The sequence below is a fragment of the Ranitomeya imitator genome, chromosome 3, assembly GCF_032444005.1.
Source record: "Ranitomeya imitator isolate aRanImi1 chromosome 3, aRanImi1.pri, whole genome shotgun sequence".
NCBI classification, from domain to species: domain Eukaryota; kingdom Metazoa; phylum Chordata; class Amphibia; order Anura; family Dendrobatidae; genus Ranitomeya; species Ranitomeya imitator.
This window is the reverse complement of record NC_091284.1, coordinates 389,128,199-389,155,844: the sequence shown is the minus strand read 5'-3', so window position 1 is coordinate 389,155,844 and position 27,646 is coordinate 389,128,199. Positions and strand designations below refer to the sequence as shown.

The 27,646-nt window shown below is 42.4% G+C and overlaps 1 protein-coding gene across 3 annotated transcripts in view; it reads right to left on the bottom strand.

The window, feature by feature from the left end:
* The window catches only part of KCNQ4 (potassium voltage-gated channel subfamily Q member 4), a 358,115-nt gene that overhangs the window by 84,045 nt on the left and 246,424 nt on the right, over positions 1 to 27,646 (bottom strand). For all 3 annotated transcript variants that reach the window (XM_069756988.1, XM_069756989.1, XM_069756986.1), the window contains exon 2: positions 3,048 to 3,138. In XM_069756988.1, coding sequence (XP_069613089.1) covers positions 3,048 to 3,138 — 91 coding nt within the window. The remainder of the gene's footprint in view (positions 1 to 3,047; positions 3,139 to 27,646) is intronic.

The following is a 27,646-nucleotide window of genomic DNA, read 5'->3' as shown; positions in this document are numbered from 1 at the left end:
GGCTAAATATTGAGGTCAGGAGACTGAGATGGCCACTCCAGAACCTTCACTTTGCTCTGCTGTAGCCAATGACAGGTCATCATATATTATTTGCTTTTGGATTGTTGTCATGTTGGAACGTCCAAGTACGGGGCATTCATAGCTTCTGGTCTGATGATTGCCAATTTGCCTCCAGTATTTGATGATAACGTGCTGCATTCATCTTTCCTTCAACTTTGACCAAGTTTCCTGTGCCTTTGTAGCTCACACGTTCCCAAAACATCAGCGATCCACCTCTGTGCTTTACAGTAGGAATGGCGTTCCTTTCATCATAGGCCTTGTTGACCTCGTTCCAAATGTAACGTTTATAGTTGTGCCCAAAAAGTTAATAGTTGGTCCCATCACTCCAAATTACCTTGTTCCAGAAGTTTTGAGGCTTGTGTCTGTGCTGTTTGGGTATTGTAGGTGAGATACTTTGTGGCATTTGCGCAGTAATGGCTTTCTTTTGGCGACTCAACCATGCAGCCCATTTTTCTTTAAGTGTCTCCTTATTGTGCTTCTTGAAACAGTCACACTGCTAGTTTTCAGAGAGTCCAGTATTTCAGCTGATGTTATTTGTGGGTTTTTCTTTTTGGTTGGTCTACCTGACCGTGGTTTTGTTTTTACAGAGCCCCTGATTTTCAATTTGCAAATCACAGTTTGAACGCTGCTGACTGGCATTATCAATTCCATGGATATCTTTTTGTATCCCTTTCCTGTTTTATACAGTTCAACTACCTTCTCCCATAGATCCACTAACCATTCTTTTGCTTTCCCCATGACTCACAATCCAGAAACATCATTGGCTGGATGAAAGATGCAAGAGTCTGTCTGGATCCCAGAAACTCACTCAGCTTTTATGCACACACTGATTACAAGCAAAGAGGTCACAAGTGAGGATGTTACCTTTACTAGCCATTCAAACAAATTTATGTCAACTTCTGTGCATGAAATCAGGCCAAAATCACCAGGGTATGTGAACTTTTGATCAGGGTCATTTGGATGTTTTGGGTTGTCGTTAGGATTTAAAAAGAGAAAACACAGTAGTTTGACAATAAATGGCTTCACCCAATGACTAACCATCAGTGGAGAAAAAGTTTTGGTGCTATCATTCATATTCTCTGAAAAAAGGCCAAGAAAGCTAAAATTCTGCTGGGGTTTGTAAACTTTTGAGCACAACTATAACTATATCTATCTATCTATCTATCTATCTATCTATATACATACACACACAGCGTTGACCCACTCACTTTAATGCAGGTATTCAGAGTAAATTTTCAAGAGGTTATGGTATTTACAAAGGCTTTGTGACTTCTTCAAAAAGCTGATCATAAGTGTTTCAGAGAGTCACACGTCCTCTGAACTGATATTGATGGCCTATCCTAAGTATAGGCAATGAAGCCCATGATCCCGGAATTGAAAATGCTTTACATTTTCATGTAAAGCATATTCAGTGAGCAATGAAATATTATGCCACTGTCTAATACCATTTGTGTATTGGTTTCTCATCATATTCCGCTTGGATATTTCGGGCAATGAAAGCCTGTAGTGATATTCACACACAGCGGCACAGCTTGTTACAATGTATTGCATAACTACATTGATTATCAATGGTTGCGACTACCCACTGCTCCTCCTTATGACTTCTTAGGCTATATTCACGTGTTGTGTGTTTGCTGTATTTTATTACTGTGATTTTTTTGCGCAAGTTTAAAGCTGCTTTTTACAGTATCGGCAAAAGCTATGAGATTTCAGAAACTTTATGCACATGCTTGTTTTTATTTTCCTGATTGAATTGGAAAACTGCTGTGTTTTTTTAAATCTACAGCATATCAATTGTTTCAGCATCATATTTTCACCCATAGAAAATACTGAAAAAGTGCAAAAGTGCAACAATGCGTTTTTGCAGTATTTTTGATGCCTAAAACTAACTTTACTAAACACGTACTGTAGACAAATCAGACAAGCAATCCACACCAAAAAACACAAGGCTGGTGTCGGCACCTGGGAAAGTGCCGGAGCCCTGAGCAGGCAGGGGGGCCCACTCGCCTTCTGGGACACCAGCACGCTATGGGGGCCCATTGCTAGCACTCGTGAGTGCCCCCCTCCCACTTGCTCAGGGCATCGGAACATTCAATACCTACCTCTCCCCGTTCCTGCGCAGATGTGGTGTCTACCGACTGTGATGTTTCAAGTCAGAAGGCGCGATGGCGTGACTAGTGTGCGCCCTCTGCTCTGATCAGTCACAGTGCAGAGAGCCAGAAGATGATGACTGAGGAGTCCGAAGCAGAGCAGCGGCCAGTGAGGAGAGGATTTGATTTTTTTTAATGTTTGAAGCAATATATGGGGCCCATTCTATATGGAGCAATATATGGTGCCCATTATTCCGTATGGAGTACTATATGGGGCTCATTATAATGTTTGGAGCATTATATGGGATCCATTATTCTGCATCGAGCCATATATGGGGCTCATTATACTGTTTGGAGCATTATATGGGGTCCATTATTATGTATGAAGCAACATATGGGGCTCATTATTCTGTATGGAGCACTATGTGGTGCTCATAATTCTGTATGGAGCAATATATGGGGCACTTTATTCTGCATGGAGCACTATGTGGTGCCCAGAATACTGTATGGAGGACTATACTGTCTGGTTTCTGAGCTATTGATATCATTCGTGTAATCTAGGAAGTAAGTGAAATCTTTGGCAGTGTACTACACCAGTGTTAAAGGCGCCCACTGAGACTCTTTAGTCCGGGGCCCATGAAAAACTATAGCCTGCCTACATGTAGGTTTCATGAGATTTCTATGTGCCTGTCATACAATGTATTGTACTTCTTTGCAATGAAGAGTTTATAGAAAGCCTGGTGCTGGATGACACCACTACATGAGAGGCAACCAGGTTCTCAGCGAGAATCGAATGAGTGAGAATAAATAATATGTACTGTGTGCAGAGAAACATAGGCTAAAGACATACACAGATACAGACACAGGAGATCAACTAATAACAAAGAGATCTCTCACCAGTATGAACAGGCCCTTGTTGGCTAAATTTTGAAATTCAGGAATTGTGGAGAACACAGAGAGCACCAGACAGCTGAACACCAGTACGAATCTGTAAAGAGAAGGGCGAGTGATGTTAAGCATACAGATACAGAGAGCCAATGTAGTACATAAATCATATGCGACTGTCATTCACAAGAACACATGCATTCTGTTTCTTCATGTTTTCACTTTTTATATATATTTTATATTATATATCCAAATCCAGCTGCCTGGTGCCATTGCAGTAAGCGGAAGGCTCTATGGTTAGATTTTCTGACTATTAGTTAAATATCTTAATACTTTTACAGCACCTATCTGATCTCATTTTATAGTGTATCACCTTTTTATTGTACTATTAATATCATTTGTATGGGCTGCCACACCTGTGTCACTTGCTTTGTACATTGCTACTATTCACCAATATCAATGTCAGCTCATTTCTTCTTTAAGTTCTGACTTGGAAGTGACTCTAAAGACAAAAGCAAATGATCCAAAGTGCGCTTATAAATAATCTACAAGCCTGTACACAAAGATATTCCCTAAATTACATTGGCAGGTTTCTAATGTGCTTTAAAAATAATCTGACAAGTATAAAGAGTGTTACTATTATTGTAAGAAGTCAGTAATACACCACTATGGCCAATAGAGGGAGCACAGAGCTTGAGCTATGTCAAGACACGAAAACGGTAACCCCAAGTAATCATGTGACATCAGTTACAGCTCTCGACTGAGTAATCCATACACCATGAACGCACGAAAAAATTACTGAAGTTGTGTTATCATTTAGTCATAAGGAGTTGTTCCAAGATTGCCACATGCCATAGGACAACACGATAAGTGTGTGATTTGTGGGGATCTAATGCTGAGACATTCACTGTTCAATAGATGTCCAAAGACAACCCTTTAAAGTGTATTGTGGCTGCATTTATCACACAGCTGTTATGATTGTGGAACAACTCACACAGGAAATTAGGTAAAACACTAAAAAACTCCAACTGACCCAGTCTGTACAGACTAGGGATTCTGAACCCGCAGTTCCTAGCGGTTCCTACATGGACTGGAATAGCCCTAATAACAGGCTAAATGACTGCAGCTTGGACCTATGCTGCCTGAAAGGCATTTAGTTCTTCACGTTCCTCCTAAGGAACCAGAGGGCAGAGCAAAGTGCTATTTAACTACAGAACGGAAGGAGTGCTGAGATAGAAAGGCATCCCTTAGTGATTTAAAACAAATCGCAAAATACAAAATGAAAAGATAAGGTACATACTGCCAGAGAGTATGCCGCCTACTTCCTAAACAACAAGCTGAAGATAGGTGCAGAGTGAAAAGCTTACTCAGCTTAGAGAGAAACCCTAGCTGGTCTGTCACTGACTGACATAAACAATGGCAGCATTGCTGGACATCCAAATGAGAATATCACCAGCAGGAAACACCACCAGGGGGACAGTATATACAGTATAGCTGCACCAGAAAGACAAATGAATTAATAATAATAATAATCTTTATTTTTATATAGCGCTAACATATCCGCAGCGCTTTACAGTTTTGCACACATTATCATCGCTGTCCCCGATGGGGCTCACAATCTAAATTAACGAAAATGCCTGTCAACCTAAAATACTAAAGCAATGGTACCAGACAATAAACACCAGGTGTAACTGATGAGGCTAAGCAGATAGAGAGGCCGACCACAAAGCACAGGCTCAAGGTCTAGAACCCAGACTAGTGATAAGCGAATATACTCGTTACTCGAGATTTCCTGAGCACGCTCGGGGGTCCTCCGAGTATTTGTAAGTGCTCGGAGATTTAGTTTTTCTTGCCGCAGCTGAATGATTTACATCTGTTAGCCAGCATAAGTACATGTGGGGATTCCCTAGCAACCAGGCAGCCCCCACATGTACATATGCTGGATAACAGATGTAAATCATTCAGCTGAGGTGAAAAAAACTAAAGCTCCGAGCACTAAAAAATACTCGGAGGACCCCCGAGCATGCTCGAGAAATCTCGAGTAACAAGTATAGTCGTTCATCACTAACCCAGACGCATGACAACAGCCAACAAGACACCTGCTTAGACAAATGGAATTTACACTGTAGCACAGGAATGACTACACAAAACTTGTATCATTCAGCAATACTTTTAACATACATTATGGAAAGTGCGTGCCAACCAATTTTTGGTAATTATTACAATATGACTAAAATAGTGAGGCAACAGCATGTAGTAAATAGTCTTAGCTTATTTTCACATGCATGCGTAGAGACTGCAATGACTGGACTAAACATAGGTCTTCTGACTCCAGTCTTGGCTACAATCACATATATGTGATGTTTTTTCATCCATGTGGCATTCATATTTTTCTCATATGTTTTTTTTTTTAAACTGATGCAGGTAGACTGTCTGAACTGTTTTATATACTATACAGACTCATAACAATTGTCCAATTAAAAATGGATGAAACTCAGATGTAACTCTGGAGTGCAATGTATTTTTCAGACTATAACACGGACTGGACCATAATATACACCCCAAATTTTCAGAAGGAAATACAAAAAAGAAATTAATGTGTCAAATGGGGATTCATCTTACAGTCCGAATTCAGCTTACCGGAGGGGATTGGCAGCGCCGGTGGAGCATGGTCACAGGGGGTGTTCTGTGGTCTGCCGATATTACTCCAATTCCAGACTGGGGCGGCAGTGCTCGTGGTGCTGGGGCTCTGCCGACATTTTCTGAAAGCTTGGAGCCCCGCACATCCATTGCTGTGATGCGGTGTCCTCCGGGAAATCCCATCCTAGGCTGGTTCGGCGGTCCTCTGTGGTGCAGGGGCTCCGCTGGCATTTTGTGAAAGCCCGGAGCCCCCGCACATCCATTACTGCGATGCGGTGGCCTCCGGGAAAATGGCCACCAGGAGCGGTGCATGTTCAGATTGACATCTCGGGTGCTGAGATCTCATCTCCCGAGATCTCGGCGCGAGATCTCGTTGCCAAGATCTCAATCTGAGCATGTGCCGCCCCGGCTCCCATTTTCCCGGAGGCCACCGCATTGCAGTAATGGATGTGCGGGGGCTCCGATCTTTCATAAAATGCTGGCAGAGCCCCCGCACCACAGAGCAACGCCGAACCTGCCGCACCAGCCTGGGAAGGGAGTGTGATCATCGCCCTGCAGCATCCAACAGCCGCAGAATCGCCCGACTCCTGCTGCCACCACACTACTTGTAAGTATATTCCGTCTATAAGATGCACCCCCATTTTCCCCCAACATTTTTTGGGAAAAAAGTGCATCTCATAGTTAGAAAATTACGGTATATCTTCCTAGTTTCGTCCACGTCTCACAGATCCCCAGAGACTTTAATGGCAAAGTCTGATAGGCATAGGACATGCTCTGAGTTTCACAGACCGGACACATAGATGCATTTTTAAAATAGATGTGCGTATGAATCAATGACACTCTATGGGCCTATGTGATATACGAGAAAAATTCGACAGCAAGAAGACATGCCACGTGGAGGTGTGAATGCATGTGCTTGAATCAAAAGACGTGTGGTCAGATTAGGAATTGCAATCAATAATCGGACCATGAAACATGGATGTCTTTATTAAAAAATCTCTTTTATAAAGGTCCCATAAATACTATGGTCTTTATGGTGACAGGCTATATATATATTTGTATTGTGTTACAAAGTAGATAGAAAAATATCAAAATGTGAAAGTCCTCAGTGGTTGATACCTTTCATCAGGCATAGTATAACATTGTGTCCTGTTGTTTATAAATACAGTATGTGTGTGGCTCTTCAGATATGGTATTATTCTATGCTTTATGAAGAGAACTGAGTAGTCATGAAAGCTTGCTATTTGTTACTGTGTTTTCAGTTATCCATTAAAAGGTATCAACCACTGAGAACTCTCAAATGAGGCCATGTGCACACTTTGCGTTTTTTACCGCGGAACCGCTGCGATTTTGCAGCTGTGGGTCCGCTGCAGTTTCCATTGCGTTTACAGTAACATGTAAACCCTATGGAAACCGCAAACCGCTGTGCACATGCTGTGGGAAAAACCGCGCGGGAACACAGCGGTTTACAACACACAGCATGTCACTTCTTTGTGCAGGATCGCGGCGGTTCTGCACCCATAGGAATACATTGATCCGCTTACTTCCCGCATGGGGCTGTGCTCTCCTCCAGGCCCCGGGAACCATATTTGTGGTAAAAAAAAAGAATTAAAATAAAAGATAATGATATACTCACCTCTCAGCGCTGCACGCGGCCGTCCGGTCTCAGGTTTGCTATGCGACCAGGACCTGCGGTGACGTCGCAGTCACATGACCGTGACGTCACGAAGGTCCTTCTCGCACAGCATCTTTGGAACCGGACTGCCGCTTGCAGCGCCGAGGAGATCGGGACGTCAGAGGGTGAGTATATCATTATTTTTAACATTAGTATTGATGCTGCATATTGCTGCATATGCGGCATCAATAGTAGGAGTAAATCCCGCAGCGGAACCCGCAACACAAACCGCGATAAATCTGCAGGGCTAACCGCAGCGGGTTTGCCCTGCAGATTTATCAAATCCGCTGTGGGAGAACCCACAGGGACCCGACGCTACGTGTGAACATAGCCTTAATCTTTTGGTAACATGCTACACACTCTGTGTGGTCTTTTCCATCTGTCCCTTAGGCTATGTGCACACGTATTCTTGGCTACTGCGGATTTTTCCGCAGCAGATTTGATAAATCTGCAGGGCAAAAACGCTGCATTTTTGCTGCAGATTTATCGTGGATTTACCGCAGATTTACCGTGGTTTTTCTGCGTTTTTTCCTGCGGTTTTACAACTGCGGTTTTCCATAGGGGCAGTTGTAAAATCGCTGCGGAATCCGCAGAAAGAAGTGACATGCTGCGGATTGTAAACCGCTGCGTTTCCGCGCGTTTTTTTTCCGCAGCATGTGCACAGCGTTTTTGGTTTCCCATAGGTTTACATTGAACTGTAAACGCATGGGAAAGCAAAATCCGCATCGTGTGCACATACCCTTAATGCTTACAACATATGGTTTTGGACTACATGAAGCTGCATAAATGGATCCCATTGCACTACATACGGTCGTTGTGACTCAGTGCACCTTCTATAGGTTTGCAAAGGGCAGTCATGAATACTTCTGTACATGTACAATCTAAGTATCTTCATACAGATGGACAAAGGAGAGTATGCAGGACTGTACAACCTGAAATCTTTAAGCCTGGGTCACACTGGCGAGTGCAATGAGAGAAACTTGTGCAAGTCTTTCACATCAATACCCGGCACTGCAGTGAAATACATGCAGCCGCACGCTCCGGTCCCGAGTGCCGGCGGCAGTGTCGGGTATTGATGCGAAAGACTTGCACAAGTTTGTCGCATTGCACTCGCCAGTGTGATCTCGGCCTAATATGCTCTCTGGGGAAAGAACAGACACTTAGCAACAGCTGATGAGTACAAGTGACTGCCTCCTAAATGTTGTCTGAAGAAAGTGACAGCATGAATTAGATGTGGGCTGCCCCTCAGTTAAAGTGCTGCCCAATGAGAACTTCTCGAAAAAATTTTAAAGGAAAATAATTTCATTAAATATAAAATGTATGAAAGATTTATCTACTGTCACTTAACACACAGAAGCTTGCAATGAGAGAAAAAAACATGGACTTTCCTGCCTTTGATGCGCAGGAACATACAGCCTTCATGGTAAGGGTTAAACTGACATTGCAAGTGAATGCAATGCTGAAATTAATGGCAGGTTTAAAATTGGGAGGCTGGGTTTGATGGTTTTGCTGAGAGTCAATCTTTTCAATAGAGAAGATATAGTCATATGTCACAGAGTCCTGTTTTCCAACTAGGGTTCCTTAACTCTTTCCAAGAGCAGCGTATTTTACAGAAGTGAACTACAGCCTACATGAAGATGCTTTGTGATGCAGTAAACATGTCGGATCTAAATGCCAGAACTGGACAAGGATTATCGTCACTCTTTACCAACATACTTTGAGTCAGGGATGGCATTCAGCGCTCCGTGGGAGTAAAAATATTTTTTAGCGGTTCTCCTGCTGTAGTAAGGTTGGGTTTCAGAAACTTAGATGATGAAAAAGTTTTGTCCTAGACCAGTGAATGTATTTTCCATGATATTAAATTTTGGACACAAACAAGATCTGCATTTGATGATGAAATGAATACTTTCAGAGCAAATGAATTAGAATTGTCCATATAAAGTATAGAAAGAAAAGTCTCTGATGAATGCAATCTAAAACAAAAGAAAGGGGTTGAGGGAGACCACCACTCAAAATTACAGTCTTTTACTTAACATTAACTTGGTGGGAACTATGTACAACAGATAACGGATGCATAGCTTCAGTAATGTTTCCTTTACAACGTGGAGTATCTTCACACATGGTCTCTGTACCTCTTCCAGGCTTACTTGCCTCTATAGCTAAGTTTTTTGCCTTCACCACAACCCAGCACTGTACTACAGTCCAGTAAGTGAGAGTCCAGTGAATCACTCTGTCCTTCTATCGCTTTTCCTTTCTCTGCTTAGGATCACGCTAATCACGGCCCCAATCTCCACTCGCTTTGGGGACACACAATTCATGTGGCTCTGGTGAGTACTCAGACTAAAGGTCTGCTCTAGCTGTAAGCTAGGCCCTGTCTGGCTCACTACCAGGAAGTCCTCTCTGATCTTGCTACATAGCCCTCTCTGGGCTAGTCCCAACTCGTAACTTATCCATACCTATTTACTACCTGTTGATAGGAAGAACACAACTTCATCAGATAACAATGTATAACATTATAAGGCATCATGTCTCAGAACATATCAAAAAGTGGGATTGAGGGCACAATTTCCATCTTCTTACAGGTCCACTATTACATCCAATAGAAAGATTCTAAAAAGTAAATAATATTAGCAATTTTCTCCAAACAATATAGAAAAAAAAATCCATGGAAGAGCTATCAGTGTGCATGTATTTCTAAGCTGAATACTATTTCTTGTTCACTGCAGAATTATCAAGAAAGCCAGAAATAGGTTTCTGACCTTCATGCTATTTCTATTAGTTGCTCTACAGTGATCAGTAAATTTCTTTTGTCAGGAAGGACTGTCAGCGGAAGGCTGACAGCTCTTAATAGGGCTATAGGGCTTCCACACAGATGATTTTGGTCAGTCACTTTGTCTAGTAGATCCCAAGTAGAGCCTTGTCCTTCACCATTTAACAATTGTACAGGTTTCTGGACATACACAAGGTCACTCACTCCCATATGTCCAAAAGGTAAATACTATGTTAGACACTTCTGTATTCATAACATAGCATGAACCATTACGGCACGTAGCCATCAGGATGGGAAGAGATTCCAACTCAAATATTGTAGCAATATGTTATATGTTCATGTGGCCTCTAGGGGTCTCACTACTTTTATGTGTGTTCTATATTCTTTGTTTGGAACTTGTTGGATGTTGTTGTACTCGGAATTCATGTAATGGAGGTTGAGACATGATGTGAATAAAGAGCCTGGAGATACTCACAGAGTGTGATTTATGACAGGATTCATCAAACAGAACATGGTGGCAGCCTGGCAGCCGGGCACAGAACCTGCAAATTCTTAGAGCTTATATGAGGCTGGAAGTACAGATTCCCTGACAGTACAGAAAAATGGAGACTGGTCTGAAGCCCCCTCAGAGACTGGATGTCACTTCATGTAATCTGTCCCAGACTTGGAGACATTGGAAGGAAGAGTTTACACTGTATGTGGATCTGACTGTGGGCCCCACTGATGACAAACGGAAAGTAAAGCTGTTTTATTACCTAATTGGGGAAAATGGCAGAGAATTAGCCCACACCTTGCTCCCAGACACAGACAACCTCCTCCTAGCAGACATTGTGCAGGCATTTGATAAACACTGTGACGCAAAGAAGAATGAGACGGTGAAAAGATATAAGTTTTTCACAAGACATCAGGAGGATGGTGAAAATGTGGACAGATATCTGACAGAGCTGAGGAGACTTGCAGAAACATGTGGCTTTGGAGAGATCAGGGACAGTCTAATCAAGGACAGAATGGTGTGTGGCATAAAGGACAGTCATCTCAAAGAAAGATTACTGAAAGAGGAAGGCATGACTTTAGAGAAATGTATGCAAATCTGCAGGGCTGCTGAGCTCACAAAGCACAGCCTGAAGATGATGGCAGGCACCAGTGAGAATGATGATGACAAGGTACATGCAGTATCTATGAAAGGAAAGACAGGACCAGATGTTAGGTCTCGAGTTCCCGCTTCTGCACAGGGGGAATCTCGAGCCATCTCCGCTGCGGTCTCCCATTCTTATCCAGCCGCAGTGGAGTCTGCTCAGCAGGGACGTCGGTCCCAGCGTCTTGCTCAGTCTCACTCTGTACAGAGAGTTACTGCTGCTTCTTCAGCTTCTGCCATTAAAGCCAGTGCTGGTTAGCAGGGAGCGGACTTCTCTGGGACTAAGTCCTTGTCTGCACGCACTGAGCATGCCCAGGGCAAGATCTCCCGTTGGAGATCGAGGGTCATGTGCTCAGGCTCTGCAGCACATTCCATTGGTCCTCTTGGCAGGTCTTGGAAGGGCAAAGTTTCTGTGGCCACTTCCTGTGCTGCAACTATATAAACTGCGCATGACCGCACGGCCATGCGCTAGTGTACATTTGCATACGTGTGTTTGTTGTGAGTGCAAGTCGTCCTTGGATACCCCTACCCTATTGTATGACTGTTCGCGTAAGGTGTATGGCTGCTATCTAGCGTCCGACTAACCTCACTACGTCTTACACACAACATAGCGTCTAATTGCTGTGACCGCCAGTGCGGCGCCATGCGCTTTCACAGCGCTTTCCTGACCCAAGCCTGGGTGGTTAGTTGCGTTCGCCAGTGCGGCACCGCATGCACTCTTGTGCCTTAATATTATTATTTAGTTTCCTTACACACCCAGTTGCGGTGTTGTGCCAGCAAGGGTCTAATCGGACTTCAATCCTAGTTGGGGTTGAGTTCGCTGACTACTTGCTTGCGCTCTATGTGCAGTACCGCGGTCCTGTGACGCAACAGGATCGCTTCCTTCACGCTGGGTGAAGTTTAACCCACGTGTGTATACTTATGAGCACCGCCATATAGTCCGTCATTACTTGGCAGCAGGTTCCATCTCTGCACGGTGGACCCCGGGCTGCGAACGCACCATACTCTATCTGTCTTATTATTTGGTGCGTTCCGCTAGCCCTAACACCAGACTACCCTATAAACACTGTCCACTGCAAGTATTGTGGGAAAAGACATCAGAGAGACAAAACCAAGTGTCCAGCAAATGGGGAAACCTGCAGGTCATGTGGCAAGAAGAATCATTCCTCTGCTGTATGCAGGCAAGGAAGAGGCAAACAGTACAGACAGCTCCACACTGTGACACCAGACACTGACAGTGCAGAGGACATTACATGGCTACAAATGCAGTCTACAACAGAGAAAGTCAATGTAGTCGGGCAGTCAGTAGTGAAGGATGCCAAGCAGCTCTATGCAACATTCTTGTTGGATGAGAAGCCCATTAGATTTCAGCTGGATTGTGGAGCAAGCTGCAATGTAATTTCATTTGATCTGCTAAACAAACAGGTTTCTATTGAGCCAACTGACAAGGTACTGGTGATGTACAAAAAAGTGTTCTGAAACCAATGGGGACATGTAAGCTAAAAATACGAAACCCATGTAACAGAAAGAGTTATAGAGTTGAATTTACCGTGTTACGGGGTGGTAACCATGTACCATTACTGGGAGTAAAAGCAGTTCAGGCAATGGACTTAATAAAAGTACAGTCTCAGAACATTATGTCTGTTGAAGTTGCCCAGGATATACAAAATCCAAAACTAAATGCAGAGCACAACTTGGACATGCAGAAAATAAAAGCAGGGTATGCTGATGTATTTGAAGGTGATGGATGCTTTGAAGGTAAATATAGGCTAGAAATTGACAACACAGTGCAGCCCACCAGATTACCTACAAGAAGAGTGCCTGTAGCGTTAATGCAACCGCTGTAAGTAGAACTGCAAGATCTACAGAGAAGAGGCATGATAGCACCAGTCCATAAGAGCACAGATTGGATCAGCAGTTTGGTCATAGTGCAGAAACCATCGGGCAAGTTAAGAATATGTATTGATCCTAATCAACTCAACAAGGCGCTGAAACGAAATCATTACCCAATGCCAACATTAGATGATGTTCTACCAGATTTATCAAAGGCTAAAATATTTTCTGTATGTGATGTAAAAAATGGATTCTGGCATGTGGCCCTGACTGAAGATTCAAGTTTATTGACAACATTTTCTTCACCATTTGGACGCTTTAAATGGCTGAAAATGCCCATGGGACTAAAACCTGCTCCAGAGATATTCCAGCAGAAATTGATGCAGGCTTTGGAAGGACTTACTGGAGTGAAGACAATAGCGGATGATATCCTAGTAGTGGGAGAAGGTGAAAATATGGAATCTGCAATCAAGGATCACGATCAGAAGATGATACAATTTTTGGACAGACGCAGAAAAAAAAACATAAAGCTGAATTTGGACAAATTCAAATTGAAAATGACAGAAGTGGCCTATATTGGTCATCGACTGACTTCAACTGGGGTCAAAGTGGATCCTGAAAAGGTGAGAGCAATACAAGATTTGCCTACCCCTACTGATGTTTCTGGAGTACAACGATTTTTGAGCATGGTGAATTATCTCTCAAAATTTTGCAGACATCTGTCAGACATGTGTGAGCCACTGAGACAGCTAACCCACAAAGATGTGCGCTGGGAATGGACGGAAAGCCAGGAGACTGCTTTCCGAGCAGTAAAGAATGCCATTGCAGATACAGCAACCCTAAAGTATTTCGATCCAGATCGAGAAGTGGTGGTACAATGTGATGCTTCGGAAAAAGGCCTTGGAGACACATTAATGCAGAACAAACAGCCAATTACATTTGCAAGCAGATCCCTTACAACAACAGAGCAGGGATATGCGCAGATTGAGAAGGAACTACTGGCTGTGGTATTTGGGATGGAGAAGTTTCACCAGTACACCTACGGTCGACGGGTAACAGTGCAGTCGGATCACAAACCATTGGAGAGCATTACAAAGAAACCATTACTAAATGCCCCAAAGAGACTACAGCGCATGCTGTTGCGACTTCAGAAATATGATGTTGACATCGGGTACTGTCCAGGAAGAGACTTACTGATTGCAGATACGCTAAGCAGAGCTTACCTTCCTATCACAAATGATGAGGAGGAAGACATTGAAACCATCAATATGTGTAACTACCTTGCAGTGTCAAAAGAAAAGGTCAAGCAAATCCAGACTTTTACAGAGAAGGATAAAAGTCTCCAGAGTTTAAAGACTGTCATCTTGCAGGGCTGGCCAAAATACAAGCAGCATGCTCCGAGGGAAGTCTCACCATTCTTCCACATAAGAGATGAATTGTCAGTGCAGCAAGGAATCATCTTTAAAGGAGACAGGGCTGTTATACCTGAAGTTCTCAGAAGAGGCATATTGAAGACATTGCACTCTTCTCACTTAGGCATGGAAGGATGCCTACATCGTGCACGAGAATCAGTTTATTGGCCAGGAATGAATGACCACATAAAAAATTACATAGCACAATGTGAAATATGTGCATCCTGCAATGATAAGCAACCAAAGGAGACATTGCAACCTCATGAAATTCCACATAGGCCTTGGTCAAAAATAGGAACAGACTTGTTCACATGGAATGACAAAGAATACCTGATTACAGTGGACTATTTCTCTAACTTCTGGGAGGTTGATTTGGTGCAGGACACAAGGGCGAAAACAGTGATTAAAAAACTCAAGGCCCATTTTGCCAGGTATGGCATTCCAGATATCGTTTTCTCTGACAATGCGGCACAGTTTACGTCGGAAGAATTCAAAACTTTCAGTAAGAAATGGGAATTTGAACACCAGACGTCTTCTCCAAGATATCCTCAGAGTAATGGGAAAGCAGAGTCAGCAGTAAAAACGGCCAAAAGACTCATGCAGAAAGCAAAATAGGCGGGTGCTGATGTATATCTGTCTATACTGGATCATAGAAATACACCCACCCAAGGCCAAGACAGCAGTCCGGCACAGAGGCTCATGAGTAGGCGTACAAAGACACTAGTACCAACTGCGTGTCCTCTGTTAGAGCCAAAGCTGCTGGGAAACATCGAAGCTAAATTACAGAAGAATCAAGCTAGGCAAGCTTTCTATTACAATAAATCTGCAAAGGATCTGCCGGAGCTCCAGAGAAATGACAACATTCGGCTGCAGCCAAGCACCACATTTGACAAACACTGGCAAAAGTTGTCCAGAAACTGGGACCGCGGTCTTACGAAATTCTAACAGACGACGGAAGAAGACTAAGGAGGAATCGAAGATATTTGAGGAAAACGCAAGAAAGAGATGATTCATGGCCTTTTGAACAGTATCCAGACACCCAAGACAACGAGGCAAGTACAAGTCAGGCACCAACAGTGACAGCTGACCATCAGGGTGAGGACTCTGGCCAGAGACAGACAATATCAGAAGAACTATCAGATGTACCAGATGTAGAAAGTGACACATCTTATATTACCAGAGCTGGCAGAATTAGCAAAAAGCCGGCGCACCTCAAAGATTATATCTAACTGGACGTACTAGGTTAATTTCTAACTTTGTCATAGTATACATTAGTTTAGTATCTTTTATTGTTCCTCTAGTTAAAAGAGAAAGGATGTAGCAATATGTTATATGTTCATGTGGCCTCTAGGGGTCTCACTACTTTTATGTGTGTTCTATATTCTTTGTTTGGAACTTGTTGGATGTTGTTGTACTCGGAATTCATGTAATGGAGGTTGAGACATGATGTGAATAAAGAGCCTGGAGATACTCACAGAGTGTGATTTATGACAGGATTCATCAAACAGAACAAATATAACATATAAAAATGTAGGGAATGCCCTTCACCCAAGGGGCCTTCCCTACATACTGCGATCTCACCCTACTCTTAGGTAATATACCACTGATTCTTTCACATTTTATAATCTTGCTGGGTGTATGCTAGGGATATGGTCGCTCTGGGATTACAAAGATAGGAGTAGTGAGGTAATGCAGATCTTAATATCCTTTTAGACTTATGCACTAGCACTTTACTTTTACCTTGCTCTCCACTTTGCTATCTATCCTTTGACCAACAGATGTGGGTTTGCATACTTATTATCAGCATATAATGTAATGTAATTATTCAGATACCTCACCAGACTATTAGTGGATATTGCTGAGCTTCCGACCCCCCCCACCCCACCCTTTCTTGGAGGTTTTCCCTTTTTTTATGGTATATGTTTTTATATTATTAGGTTCTGTAGAAGGACGTAGATCTGGGTATTTATTATGATGGAATATAGGCTGAACTGGATGGACAAATGTCTTTTTTCGGCCTTACTAACTATGTTAATAAAAAACTATGTTAAAACTATGTTAATATATATTTAATCAACATAATATTATGTTTTTTGTTTTTATATATTATGTTTGAGTTGGAATCTCTTCCTATCCTGATGGCTACGTGCTGTACTGGATCATACACAAGGGCACGTAGGTTAGGTCCACATAATAGTGACTGGCCAATGGAGCAAGCTTGCAAAGAGTAGTAAGAAAACAGCATTAAAAGCAGGAGGTCAGTGACGCAAACAGAATCATCAGGCAGACAGATTATCTAAACACTGCCAAGGTCAAAAACAAGAATCAAAGAGGATGAACAAGTACCAAACAACAGGAGTGAACAAGAGCAAGTATTAACTATTACTGGTAAACCTCAATCAAGGCATCACCAGAGGAGACATCCTGACCCAGTCAAGACATCAACTGGGAAGACCTGCCCAAATCAGGACACAACCTAAGAAGCTCGGCCCCAATCATGACATCTCCTCAGAAGAAACACTACCCCTTAGGAGAAGCTGTGTCAAAATCATGACACCTCCTGAGGACATGCATTATCCCAATCAGATCATTACCTAAGAAGGAGCCTAGCTCCAATCAAAACATTACATGAGGAGAAATCACGTTGCAAACAGGACGTTAACTGAGTAGAACCCCATCCCCAATCAGGACAACACCTGAGGAGCATTCCAGCACCAATCAGGAAATTAGCTGGGAAGATTTTACCTAAACAGGATCACCCGAGTAGAAGCTCCTCAATAATCTGTACATCACTTGAGAAGAAGACCTACTCCAATCAGGACATCCTGTGAGGAGATGCAATGTACATCTAAGGAGAAGTCCAGCAACAAACAAGACATCACCTGAAGGAAACACCTGCCCAAATCAGAACATTAACTGAGTAAAATCCCTGTCCCAATCAAGACAACCCAGCAGGAATTTAACACTGCTATGTCCTGCACTCCTGACCCTGGCTGCTGCAGGCCCAGATACTACCTTGCAGTGACACCTGGTAGCTATACTGCGGCCCAAGCCTATCCTCGCCATCAGAGGTGCTAGTGAAGACCAGGTAGTCACTTAGTCATGCCCCTCCAGGGTAAGCTTGGCCAGTGGCGCAGGGGGTCCACACCCACCAGCATTAACATTACCCAGAGAATCAACTGAGAAGATGCCCTGCACCAATCAGGACATAACCTGAGAAGAAACCCTTCATAAATCAGAACATCACCTGAGGAGAAGCCTTGTCTAAGTCAGGACATCTAAACAGAAGAAGCCCTGTCTCAATCAAGTTATTGTTAAGAAGCCTTACTCCAATCAAGACATTCCCTAAGAAAAAGTTCTGAAAAAAAAAAAAAATTAGGATATCACCTGAGGAGAAGCCTCATCATTGTCATGAAATCTAAGAAGAAGCCCTGTCCCTATCAAAATACCATCCGTTGAGAAGCCCTACCTCAATCAGGACATCACCAGAGAACAATCCCTGCAACAGTCAGGACATCTGACTGAGCAGGAACCCTAACCCGAGCAGAATGTTAGCTGAGGAGAACCCCTGCCCTAATGATAACATCCCACGGTGAAAACGTACTCCAATCAGGACATCACCTGGAAAGACTTGCCCCAAGCAAGACATCAACTGAGTAGAAGCCTTGACCTAATCAAGACATCACCTAAGAAGACGTCCTGTCCCAATTATGTATTCACCTGAGGAGAAGCAGTGCCCCAATCAAGGCATAAGCTAAAGAGAAGCCCAGTCTCAATCAAGATATCCCTTGATTTGAAGCCCTGCACCAATCCGGACATCTCTTGAAAAGATGCTCTATCCTAATCAGGACATCACCTGAGTAGAAGCGCTGCAATAATCAGGACAACACATGAGGAGAAGCTGTAACCCAATCAGAAAATCCTCAGAGGAGAAACCCAGCATCAATCATGACACCACCTGAGGAAAAGACATGCCGCAAACAAGACATCCCCTGAGGAGAAGTCCAGCAGAAATCAAAACATCACCTGAGGAAAAACACCGCCCCTCCACCTTGGAATGATGTCGCTTACAAATGTTATGGAGAGGTCATATACGTTAATGAAAGGTGGAGGGGAGGAAATTGCAGGCAGACAGTGCCGAAAGTGGTCAGAACCCATCAGGCCATTTGGTACAGATTTTCATGCAATTAATTTTCAAAGGAATGCTGTGCTAATGTGCAATATAAAGTTGTTGCAGGAATGTGCCATAACATGCATATAAAATGGCAGAAACAATCTCTAAAAGAAAACTTCAGATAGAAGATGGCATGGAAATGTCAATCGGCAGATGAATTTATTGTTTTATTGCTGGGGCATAGTACGGCTAATACAGTCCTGCTCATCGTTAATGACACCCATGAAGTTTAAGTATGGTACACAATGTGGAGTACATCCTGAAAAAAATGAATCAAGCAAAACAGTTTTTTTTATATAGAGTACTTATGATAAATACAAAAGAGCAAATGATAAACAATAATTTAAAACAAAAAACAATGGGAGGGTAAAACCAAAAAACCTAAAGCTTGCTGTGACACCGGTATAGGCACCCTTTACATTAAATTAGTATAGAAACGCATTTTGACTCACCTGTGGTAAATCACAAATGAGAATCACCTGTGATTAATTGTCTGTGCCCATGTGAGATGAATTAGCAAATGAATGATGACTTCAGCGTTTAAAAAAGCCACATGGTAGGCCCTATTCCTTTGTCACAACTGTAAAGACAAAGGAGCTGTCTGAGGACATCAGAACTGCTATTATTAGCAAACACAAGACTTCTAAATGGTATAAGGCCATTTACAAAGACCTTGATGTCCCAGTTTCAACAGTGTGTAATGTTATTAAGAGGTTTGTCAAGCATGTAACTGTCAAGAACCTTCCTGGACGTGGGGAAAAGAGGAAAACTGACAAGAGATGTCTTCGAAGGTTGGTGCGAATGGAGGAAAAAACACGTCAAACACTGAAAGACCTGAAGGCCAACTTGGAACAGTCTGGGGTCATGGTTTCAACATGTACCATACGCCGCCCACTAAACCAAGCAGAGCTTTATGGGCGAGGGCCAAGGAAGAAACCACTGCTGAAGAAAAGAATCCAAAAAGGAACCCTATTTTGCTCTGCCTACGTCCTACGTCTTGCTGCCAACCTGAAGTATGCATATATGGCTGAAAATGATCCATACTATGACTCTGTATCATTATAGTCAATGACCCCAATCAGTGCATGTAGAATTACATGGTCAGTGGGCGCTCTCGTCCGCTGGCCCGGCTCTCTTTAGAAAGACTGCATGGACCAGGGCTCATACCACTGCTCTCTCTCCCCGTGGGCAGAACACTACTCAGACAACTCAGAGTGAGAGTAAAACAGTGTGGCAATTATTTATTGAACCAACACACAATAGCATATAGAACAGTCCCAGCAAATGCCCAAGATGGTGCAAATTACAGAGTCTCACCCTTCCGCTGACTCGCTGGGATTAGAGTTTCCTGTGCAAAATACCCCCACCAGTGGTTCCCCGCTTCTGGCGGGCCCCCACAGTGAGGAGGTGACAACAAGCTTAGGAAGCTGACAGTCCATTGATGTACAAGGCCAGGTGACTTGATTGTCCCAGCCGAGATTCTCTAAATGTCTTTTAGGGTTTGGTGACAGTCAATGAGGCAGCCATGTATTTCTTCATGTGGAGTGATGATGCCATGACTTCTGTAATGTAGAGTCTCTCTGAACATAGTCAGATCTTCCTTTTTATAGGTCACAACTTCTCATTCAGTCATTCCACCACAGGCTTGGGTGAACGCGGTAGGAGGCCATCCCTCACTGCTGGAGTGTTCAAACAACATGCATGGATTGTCCTTCATATTGCAGAGCACCAATGGGTTATCAACATATTAACAAACATTCAAACATTGTGCCTTTGTTTCCCAAAGATAGTAAAACAATACTAGGACTGCAATACTAGGATAGATACAATAGCTAATTAGAAGTTAGTTAACAAATGTCAATCTTCCTCGGTCAGGGGCTCCATGCAAGTTCTTGCCTCGTGGGGTAAGAAATGGATGATTCTAAGAAAGGTCAGGAATCAGCCCAGAATTACATCAGTGACCTGAAGAGAGCTGGGACCATAGTCTCAAACATTACCGTTAGTAACACTCTACGCCATTGTGCATTAAAATACTGCAAGGTACGCAAGTGTAAGAGTGTGACAGAAGCTGTCATGCGTATCTCTCCCTAATGACAATGTGTGTACAATAAGTGTGTTGTAATGTAAATTATGCTTACGTGTACCTTACTAATAATGATGTGGTTGTTAAATTGTATAAGGTCTTTAAATCTAATCTTATGTGCCATGATATTCTTACAAGACTAATGAAAGATTGAAAGGATAAGAGGTTAGCTATAAATTAGGATAGGATTGGGTTTAGTATAGTGGGGCACAATAGAGTCAGGAAAACTAGGGTGCCAGTTTAGGAATAGGAAATAAGGAGATCTCCAAGTTGGGAGGGGTAAGAGTGAGTGAACGAGTTGGTCAGTGCGACACTTCTTGATTCTCAGTCAATCAGTGGGAGCAGTGTACAGTAGTGTATTAGAGTTGTAACGTTAAGAAGGTGCTGGAGAGTGATACAGGAGATGGCAGACCAAACCAGAGGACCATACTGTACGGAAAGGCACAAAACACTTGGGAAAAGCAGAATACAGTTGGCCGCCACTTGGTGCGATGGTATTCCATAGAGAATCCGGGGCCTATGGCTCGAATCAGGACAGAAAAAACTTTTTCACGTCCCAGTGAAGGGGAGTCAGAGTGGGAACCAGTGCAGGAATGTGGGCGCAGGAATATGGGGATCCAAGAGCCAGGATGAGCATCTCAGAGGCTAGAGGAGCCAGCATTGAGAGGGAAAGCTCAGGTTGAAAATGGGATTGCTGAGCCAGGAAGAACATCTGAGAGGCTAGAGGAGCCAGCATTGAGAGGGAAAGCTCAGGCTGAAAACATTAACTTGTGCTGTACTGAAACTGCCATGGATTGTAGGTTATCGAGTAAATTTGCACTGTTAAAGGGGAATACAGTGTCTGTTCCTGAGTGTGTGATATCATCCGGAGATGGGACTATGGGATCAGCAGGACCTGAAAATGCAAACTTAAGCCTTATGCAATACTCCCACACCACACAACAGATGGGACATTGTGCTTTCTTTGCAGGGTGCCAGGGTGGCCGGAACAGCAGCCTCTCGCCATGACTACCACCCTGGTCACCTCACACCACAAGGTTTCCCTGCTGATGCCAGGACATGTCCAGGCCCATTTGAAGTTCAACAATGACCATCTGTATGATCAAAAGGAGAGATTGGAGAAGGTTATGTGGTCAGATGAGACTAAAATAGAACTTTTTGTAATCAATTCCACTCGCTGTGTTTGGAGGAAGAAGGATTACAACCCCAAGAACACCTTTCCAACCATGAAGCATGGTGGGGGAAATATCATACTTTGGGGGTCCTTCTCTGCAAAGGATGACTGCACGGTACTGAAGGGAGGATGGATGGATGTACCATGAGATTTTGGCCATCAACCTCCTTCCCTCAGTAAATGCTGATCTGTATGAAGGAGTGGGCCAAAATCCCTGCTGCTGTGTGTGCAAACTTGGTCAAGAACTACAGGAAACGTCTAAAATTGCAAACAAAGATTAAGTTGTGTTTTTCTATTGTTTCAAATATTTATTTTATGCAATAAAATCCAAATTAATTATGTAAAAATCATAAAATGTGATTTTCTGGATTTTTAAGATTCTGTTTCTCACAATAGAAGTGTACCTATGATATAAAATTACAGACCTCTCCATCCTTTGTAGGTGGGAAAACCTGCAAAATCAGCAATGTATAAAATACCTATTTTCCCTAATGCAGGTCATAGGAAACAGAATAAAATCATATTTGCCATCTGATGTCTTATTCCAAAGAAATCCAGGTATTTACTATATGCAAAATAGCTTGTCCAGGTTATAGGGAGGATGTTGCCTGGAAGATAACTCGGCCTCCAGAGCTTGAAGGGTGGTTACCAGTGTGAGACAAGTAATTAACACAGAACAGGAGAAATTAAATTTGTCTTCTTCCAAACACATTTTCTGCTTCTCTATGAGCTCTACTGTATTGCAACAATATTGCAACCCTGTCTACCTGTGAGCTGGAAAGGAGAGGAGAGCGCGGCCATCACACTGGTAAATCGCCATTCCATTTAAAGTAAGCTCTGGAGGCAGAGTTATCTCCAGGCAGCTTCCTACCCATAGCCTGGAAGAGGTCATTTACATAAAGTGATAAAAGGTAATTTATCAACAATAAGGCATCTGATATGAGACTTCTTTTAGTGGCTCCCCAAAAAGTACTTGAATTATATACTTTTATGCAATAAAATGTAATTAGAACTATACTGCTACCATTAAAAGACATTTCAAAACATTTGAAATCAGCTGAAATTTTTGATCCATTTGTCACCTGAATAGATATTATGTTCTCTTAGGAAGCCATATTTGGTGGGCCCACCGGTGAGGGGGACGATAGCAACCCTGCACACGTTGTAGCTCACAACTGCTGAGCATTAACAGAAATTAAGACGGACATTTATTTGCCGGCTCTTGAAATGTTTAAACTGGGGTTTTAAATATTTAATAAGGAGCGAGCCTGCTGCAGAGAAAAAAGAGAGAGAGTCAAGCTGGGAGAAAAGATGGGATGGTGCTGTAAGCATGAGGGAGACTGCGCATTGTGTGTTAACCCCTTGCAAGAAAATCATTACAATTGCTAATCTCTATTAATAATATACTTTATATTCATTTTTAACTGTTGGTTTACTCAAAGTTCCTATAGATCTATACAGGCTTAATGATTCAAAACATTACACTTGGCTACACTTGCTCTTTACATTCAATCACAGGGAAAATTAACACTTGGGAACATACAGGAAAGATATATATCTTGGTACCGTGTTAGCCAGTAGATAGAAAACTATTTAGAATTGAGAGTCCTCAGGACTCAGAGGACTCTCAATTCTAAATATATTTCACCTGGGAACATAACAGTTGAGCCATCCTCAGTGCTTTGCCAGTGGATATATACCACAGACTGGAAGAAGGTGAACATGGAAACATGGAAAACTGATGGACTAGCTAAATTACAGTATGTTTTGTGTTTATGATGAGAACATTGAGTAAGCATGCCTAAAAATGTGTATTTAGTATTTTGAAACTTATTTGTGTGCCAAAAATAATCTATTTAAACTTTATCTATCTATCTATACTTTTTTCCTTTATACCACTTTCTTCTATCTTTTATTTAATCTATCGACAATATCTAGCTACAATATCAATCTAGTCATCTACAGCATCTATCTATGGTATCTATCAATCCACCTACAGTATCTATCTCTCTATCTATAATACATAACTATAGTATCTATCGATCCACCTACAGTATCTCTCTATTTATAATACCTATCTATAGTATCAATCGATCCACCTACAGTATCTCTCTATTTATAATACATATCTATAGTATCTATCGATCCACCTACAGTATCTCTCTATTTATAATACGTATCTATAGTATCAATCAATCAACAGTACATGTTTATATATCTACAGTATCTATCTACTTACAGTATCTACAGTATCTATTTATCTAGCTATCCATCTATGAACAGTATCTATTTATCTATCTACAGTTTGTATCCATACTACAGTATTTTTCTAGATTTAAGTAGCAGGATTGGAAGTGTTTCTGCGCTCTTCGGAATACAACACAATTAGTGGTTTGATTAAATTGCAGGTTTATTGTCAACACGTTTCAGAGACAACAGACTCCTTCTTCAGGACCCCCATACATACATTAAAAACTGTTAGGGTTTAGGGTTACTTATGTATGGGGGTCCTGAAGAAGGAGTCTGTGGACTCTGAAACACGTTGACAATAAACCTACAATTTTATCAAACCACTAATAGTGTCGTATTCCAGAGAGCGCAGAAACACTTCCAATGTTGCTACTTAAATCTACTGTTTCATGGAAGCTGCTGCATCTGGTTTTTCAGGCTCTATATAAGAGTTGTGTCTCACATAACCTCACAAGGTGAGCGGTTCTATCTTTAATTACCAACATTGTAATGTGGATAAGATGCTATTGCACTTTTGCATTTCTTTACAGTATCTATCTACTCATCTACAGTTCTATTCATCCATCCATCGTGTTTATTTATCTAGCTACTGTATCTATCTTCTCATCTACAGTATATACAGTGGAGCAAAAAAGTATTTAGTCAGTCAGCAATAGTGCAAGTTCCACCACTTAAAAAGATGAGAGGCGTCTGTAATTTACATGATAGGTAGACCTCAACTATGGGAGACAAACTGAGAAAAAAAAATCCAGAAAATCACATTGTCTGTTTTTTTATCATTTTATTTGCATATTATGGTAGAAAATAAGTATTTGGTCAGAAACAAACAATCAAGATTTCTGGCTCTCACAGACCTGTAACTTCTTCTTTAAGAGTCTCCTCTTTCCTCCACTCATTACCTGTAGTAATGGCACCTGTTTAAACTTGTTATCAGTATAAAAAGACACCTGTGCACACCCTCAAACAGTCTGACTCCAAACTCCACTATGGTGAAGACCAAAGAGCTGTCAAAGGACACCAGAAACAAAATTGTAGCCCTGCACCAGGCTGGGAAGACTGAATCTGCAATAGCCAACCAGCTTGGAGTGAAGAAATCAACAGTGGGAGCAATAATTAGAAAATGGAAGACATACAAGACCACTGATAATCTCCCTCGATCTGGGGCTCCACGCAAAATCCCACCCCGTGGGGTCAGAATGATCACAAGAACGGTGAGCAAAAATCCCAGAACCACGCGGGGGGACCTAGTGAATGAACTGCAGAGAGCTGGGACCAATGTAACAAGGCCTACCATAAGTAACACACTACGCCACCATGGACTCAGATCCTGCAGTGCCAGACGTGTCCCACTGCTTAAGCCAGTACATGTCCGGGCCCGTCTGAAGTTTGCTAGAGAGCATTTGGATGATCCAGAGGAGTTTTGGGAGAATGTCCTATGGTCTGATGAAACCAAACTGGAACTGTTTGGTAGAAACACAACTTGTCGTGTTTGGAGGAAAAAGAATACTGAGTTGCATCCATCAAACACCATACCTACTGTAAAGCATGGTGGTGGAAACATCATGCTTTGGGGCTGTTTCTCTGCAAAGGGGCCAGGATGACTGATCCGGGTACATGAAAGAATGAATGGGGCCATGTATCGTGAGATTTTGAGTGCAAACCTCCTTCCATCAGCAAGGGCATTGAAGATGAAACGTGGCTGGGTCTTTCAACATGACAATGATCCAAAGCACACCGCCAGGGCAACGAAGGAGTGGCTTCGTAAGAAGCATTTCAAGGTCCTGGAGTGGCCTAGCCAGTCTCCAGATCTCAACCCTATAGAAAACCTTTGGAGGGAGTTGAAAGTCCGTGTTGCCAAGCGAAAAGCCAAAAACATCACGGCTCTAGAGGAGATCTGCATGGAGGAATGGGCCAACATACCAACAACAGTGTGTGGCAACCTTGTGAAGACTTACAGAAAACGTTTGACATCTGTCATTGCCAACAAAGGATATATTACAAAGTATTGAGATGAAATTTTGTTTCTGACCAAATACTTATTTTCCACCATAATATGCAAATAAAATGTTAAAAAAACAGACAATGTGATTTTCTGGATTTTTTTTCTCAGTTTGTCTCCCATAGTTGAGGTCTACCTATGATGTAAATTACAGACGCCTCTCATCTTTTTAAGTGGTGGAACTTGCACTATTGCTGACTGACTAAATACTTTTTTGCCCCACTGTATCTATAGCATAGTAACATAGTTAGTAAGGCCGAAAAAAGACATTTGTCCATCCAGTTCAGCCTATATTCCATCATAATAAATCCCCAGATCTACGTCTTTCTACAGAACCTAATAATTGTATGATACAATATTGTTCTGCTCCAGGAAGACATCCAGGCCTCTCTTGAACCCCTTGACTGAGCTCGCCATCACCACCTCCTCAGGCAAGCAATTCCAGATTCTCACTGCCCTAACAGTAAAGAATCCTCTTCCATGTTGGTGGAAAAACTTTCTCTCCTCCAGACGCAAAGAATGCCCCCTTGTGCCCGTCACCTTCCTTGGTATAAACAGATCCTCAGCGAGATATTTGTATTGTCCCCTTATATACTTATACATGGTTATTAGATCGCCCCTTAGTTGTCTTTTTTCTAGACTAAATAATCCTAATTTCGCTAATCTATCTGGGTATTGTAGTTCTCCCATCCCCTTTATTAATTTTGTTGCCCTCCTTTGTACTCTCTCTAGTTCCATTATATCCTTCCTGAGCACCGGTGCCCAAAACTGGACACAGTACTCCATGTGCGGTCTAACTAGGGATTTGTACAGAGGCAGTATAATGCTCTCATCATGTGTATCCAGACCTCTTTTAATGCACTCCATGATCCTGTTTGCCTTGGCAGCTGCTGCCTGGCACTGGCTGCTCCAGGTAAGTTTATCATTAACTAGGATCCCCAAGTCCTTCTCCCTGTCAGATTTACCCAGTGGTTTCCCGTTCAGTGTGTAATGGTGATATTGATTCCTTCTTCCCATGTGTATAACCTTACATTTATCATTGTTAAACCTCATCTGCCACCTTTCAGCCCAAGTTTCCAACTTATCCAGATCCATCTGTAGCAGAATACTATCTTCTCTTGTATTAACTGCTTTACATAGTTTTGTATCATCTGCAAATATCGATATTTTACTGTGTAAACCTTCTACCAGATCATTAATGAATATGTTGAAGAGAACAGGTCCCAATACCGACCCCTGCGGTACCCCACTGGTCACAGCGACCCAGTTAGAGACTATACCATTTATAACCACCCTCTGCTTTCTATCACTAAGCCAGTTACTAACCCATTTACACACATTTTCCCCCAGACCAAGCATTCTCATTTTGTGTACCAACCTCTTGTGCGGCACGGTATCAAACGCTTTGAAAAAATCGAGATATACCACGTCCAATGACTCACCGTGGCCCAGCCTATAGCTTACCT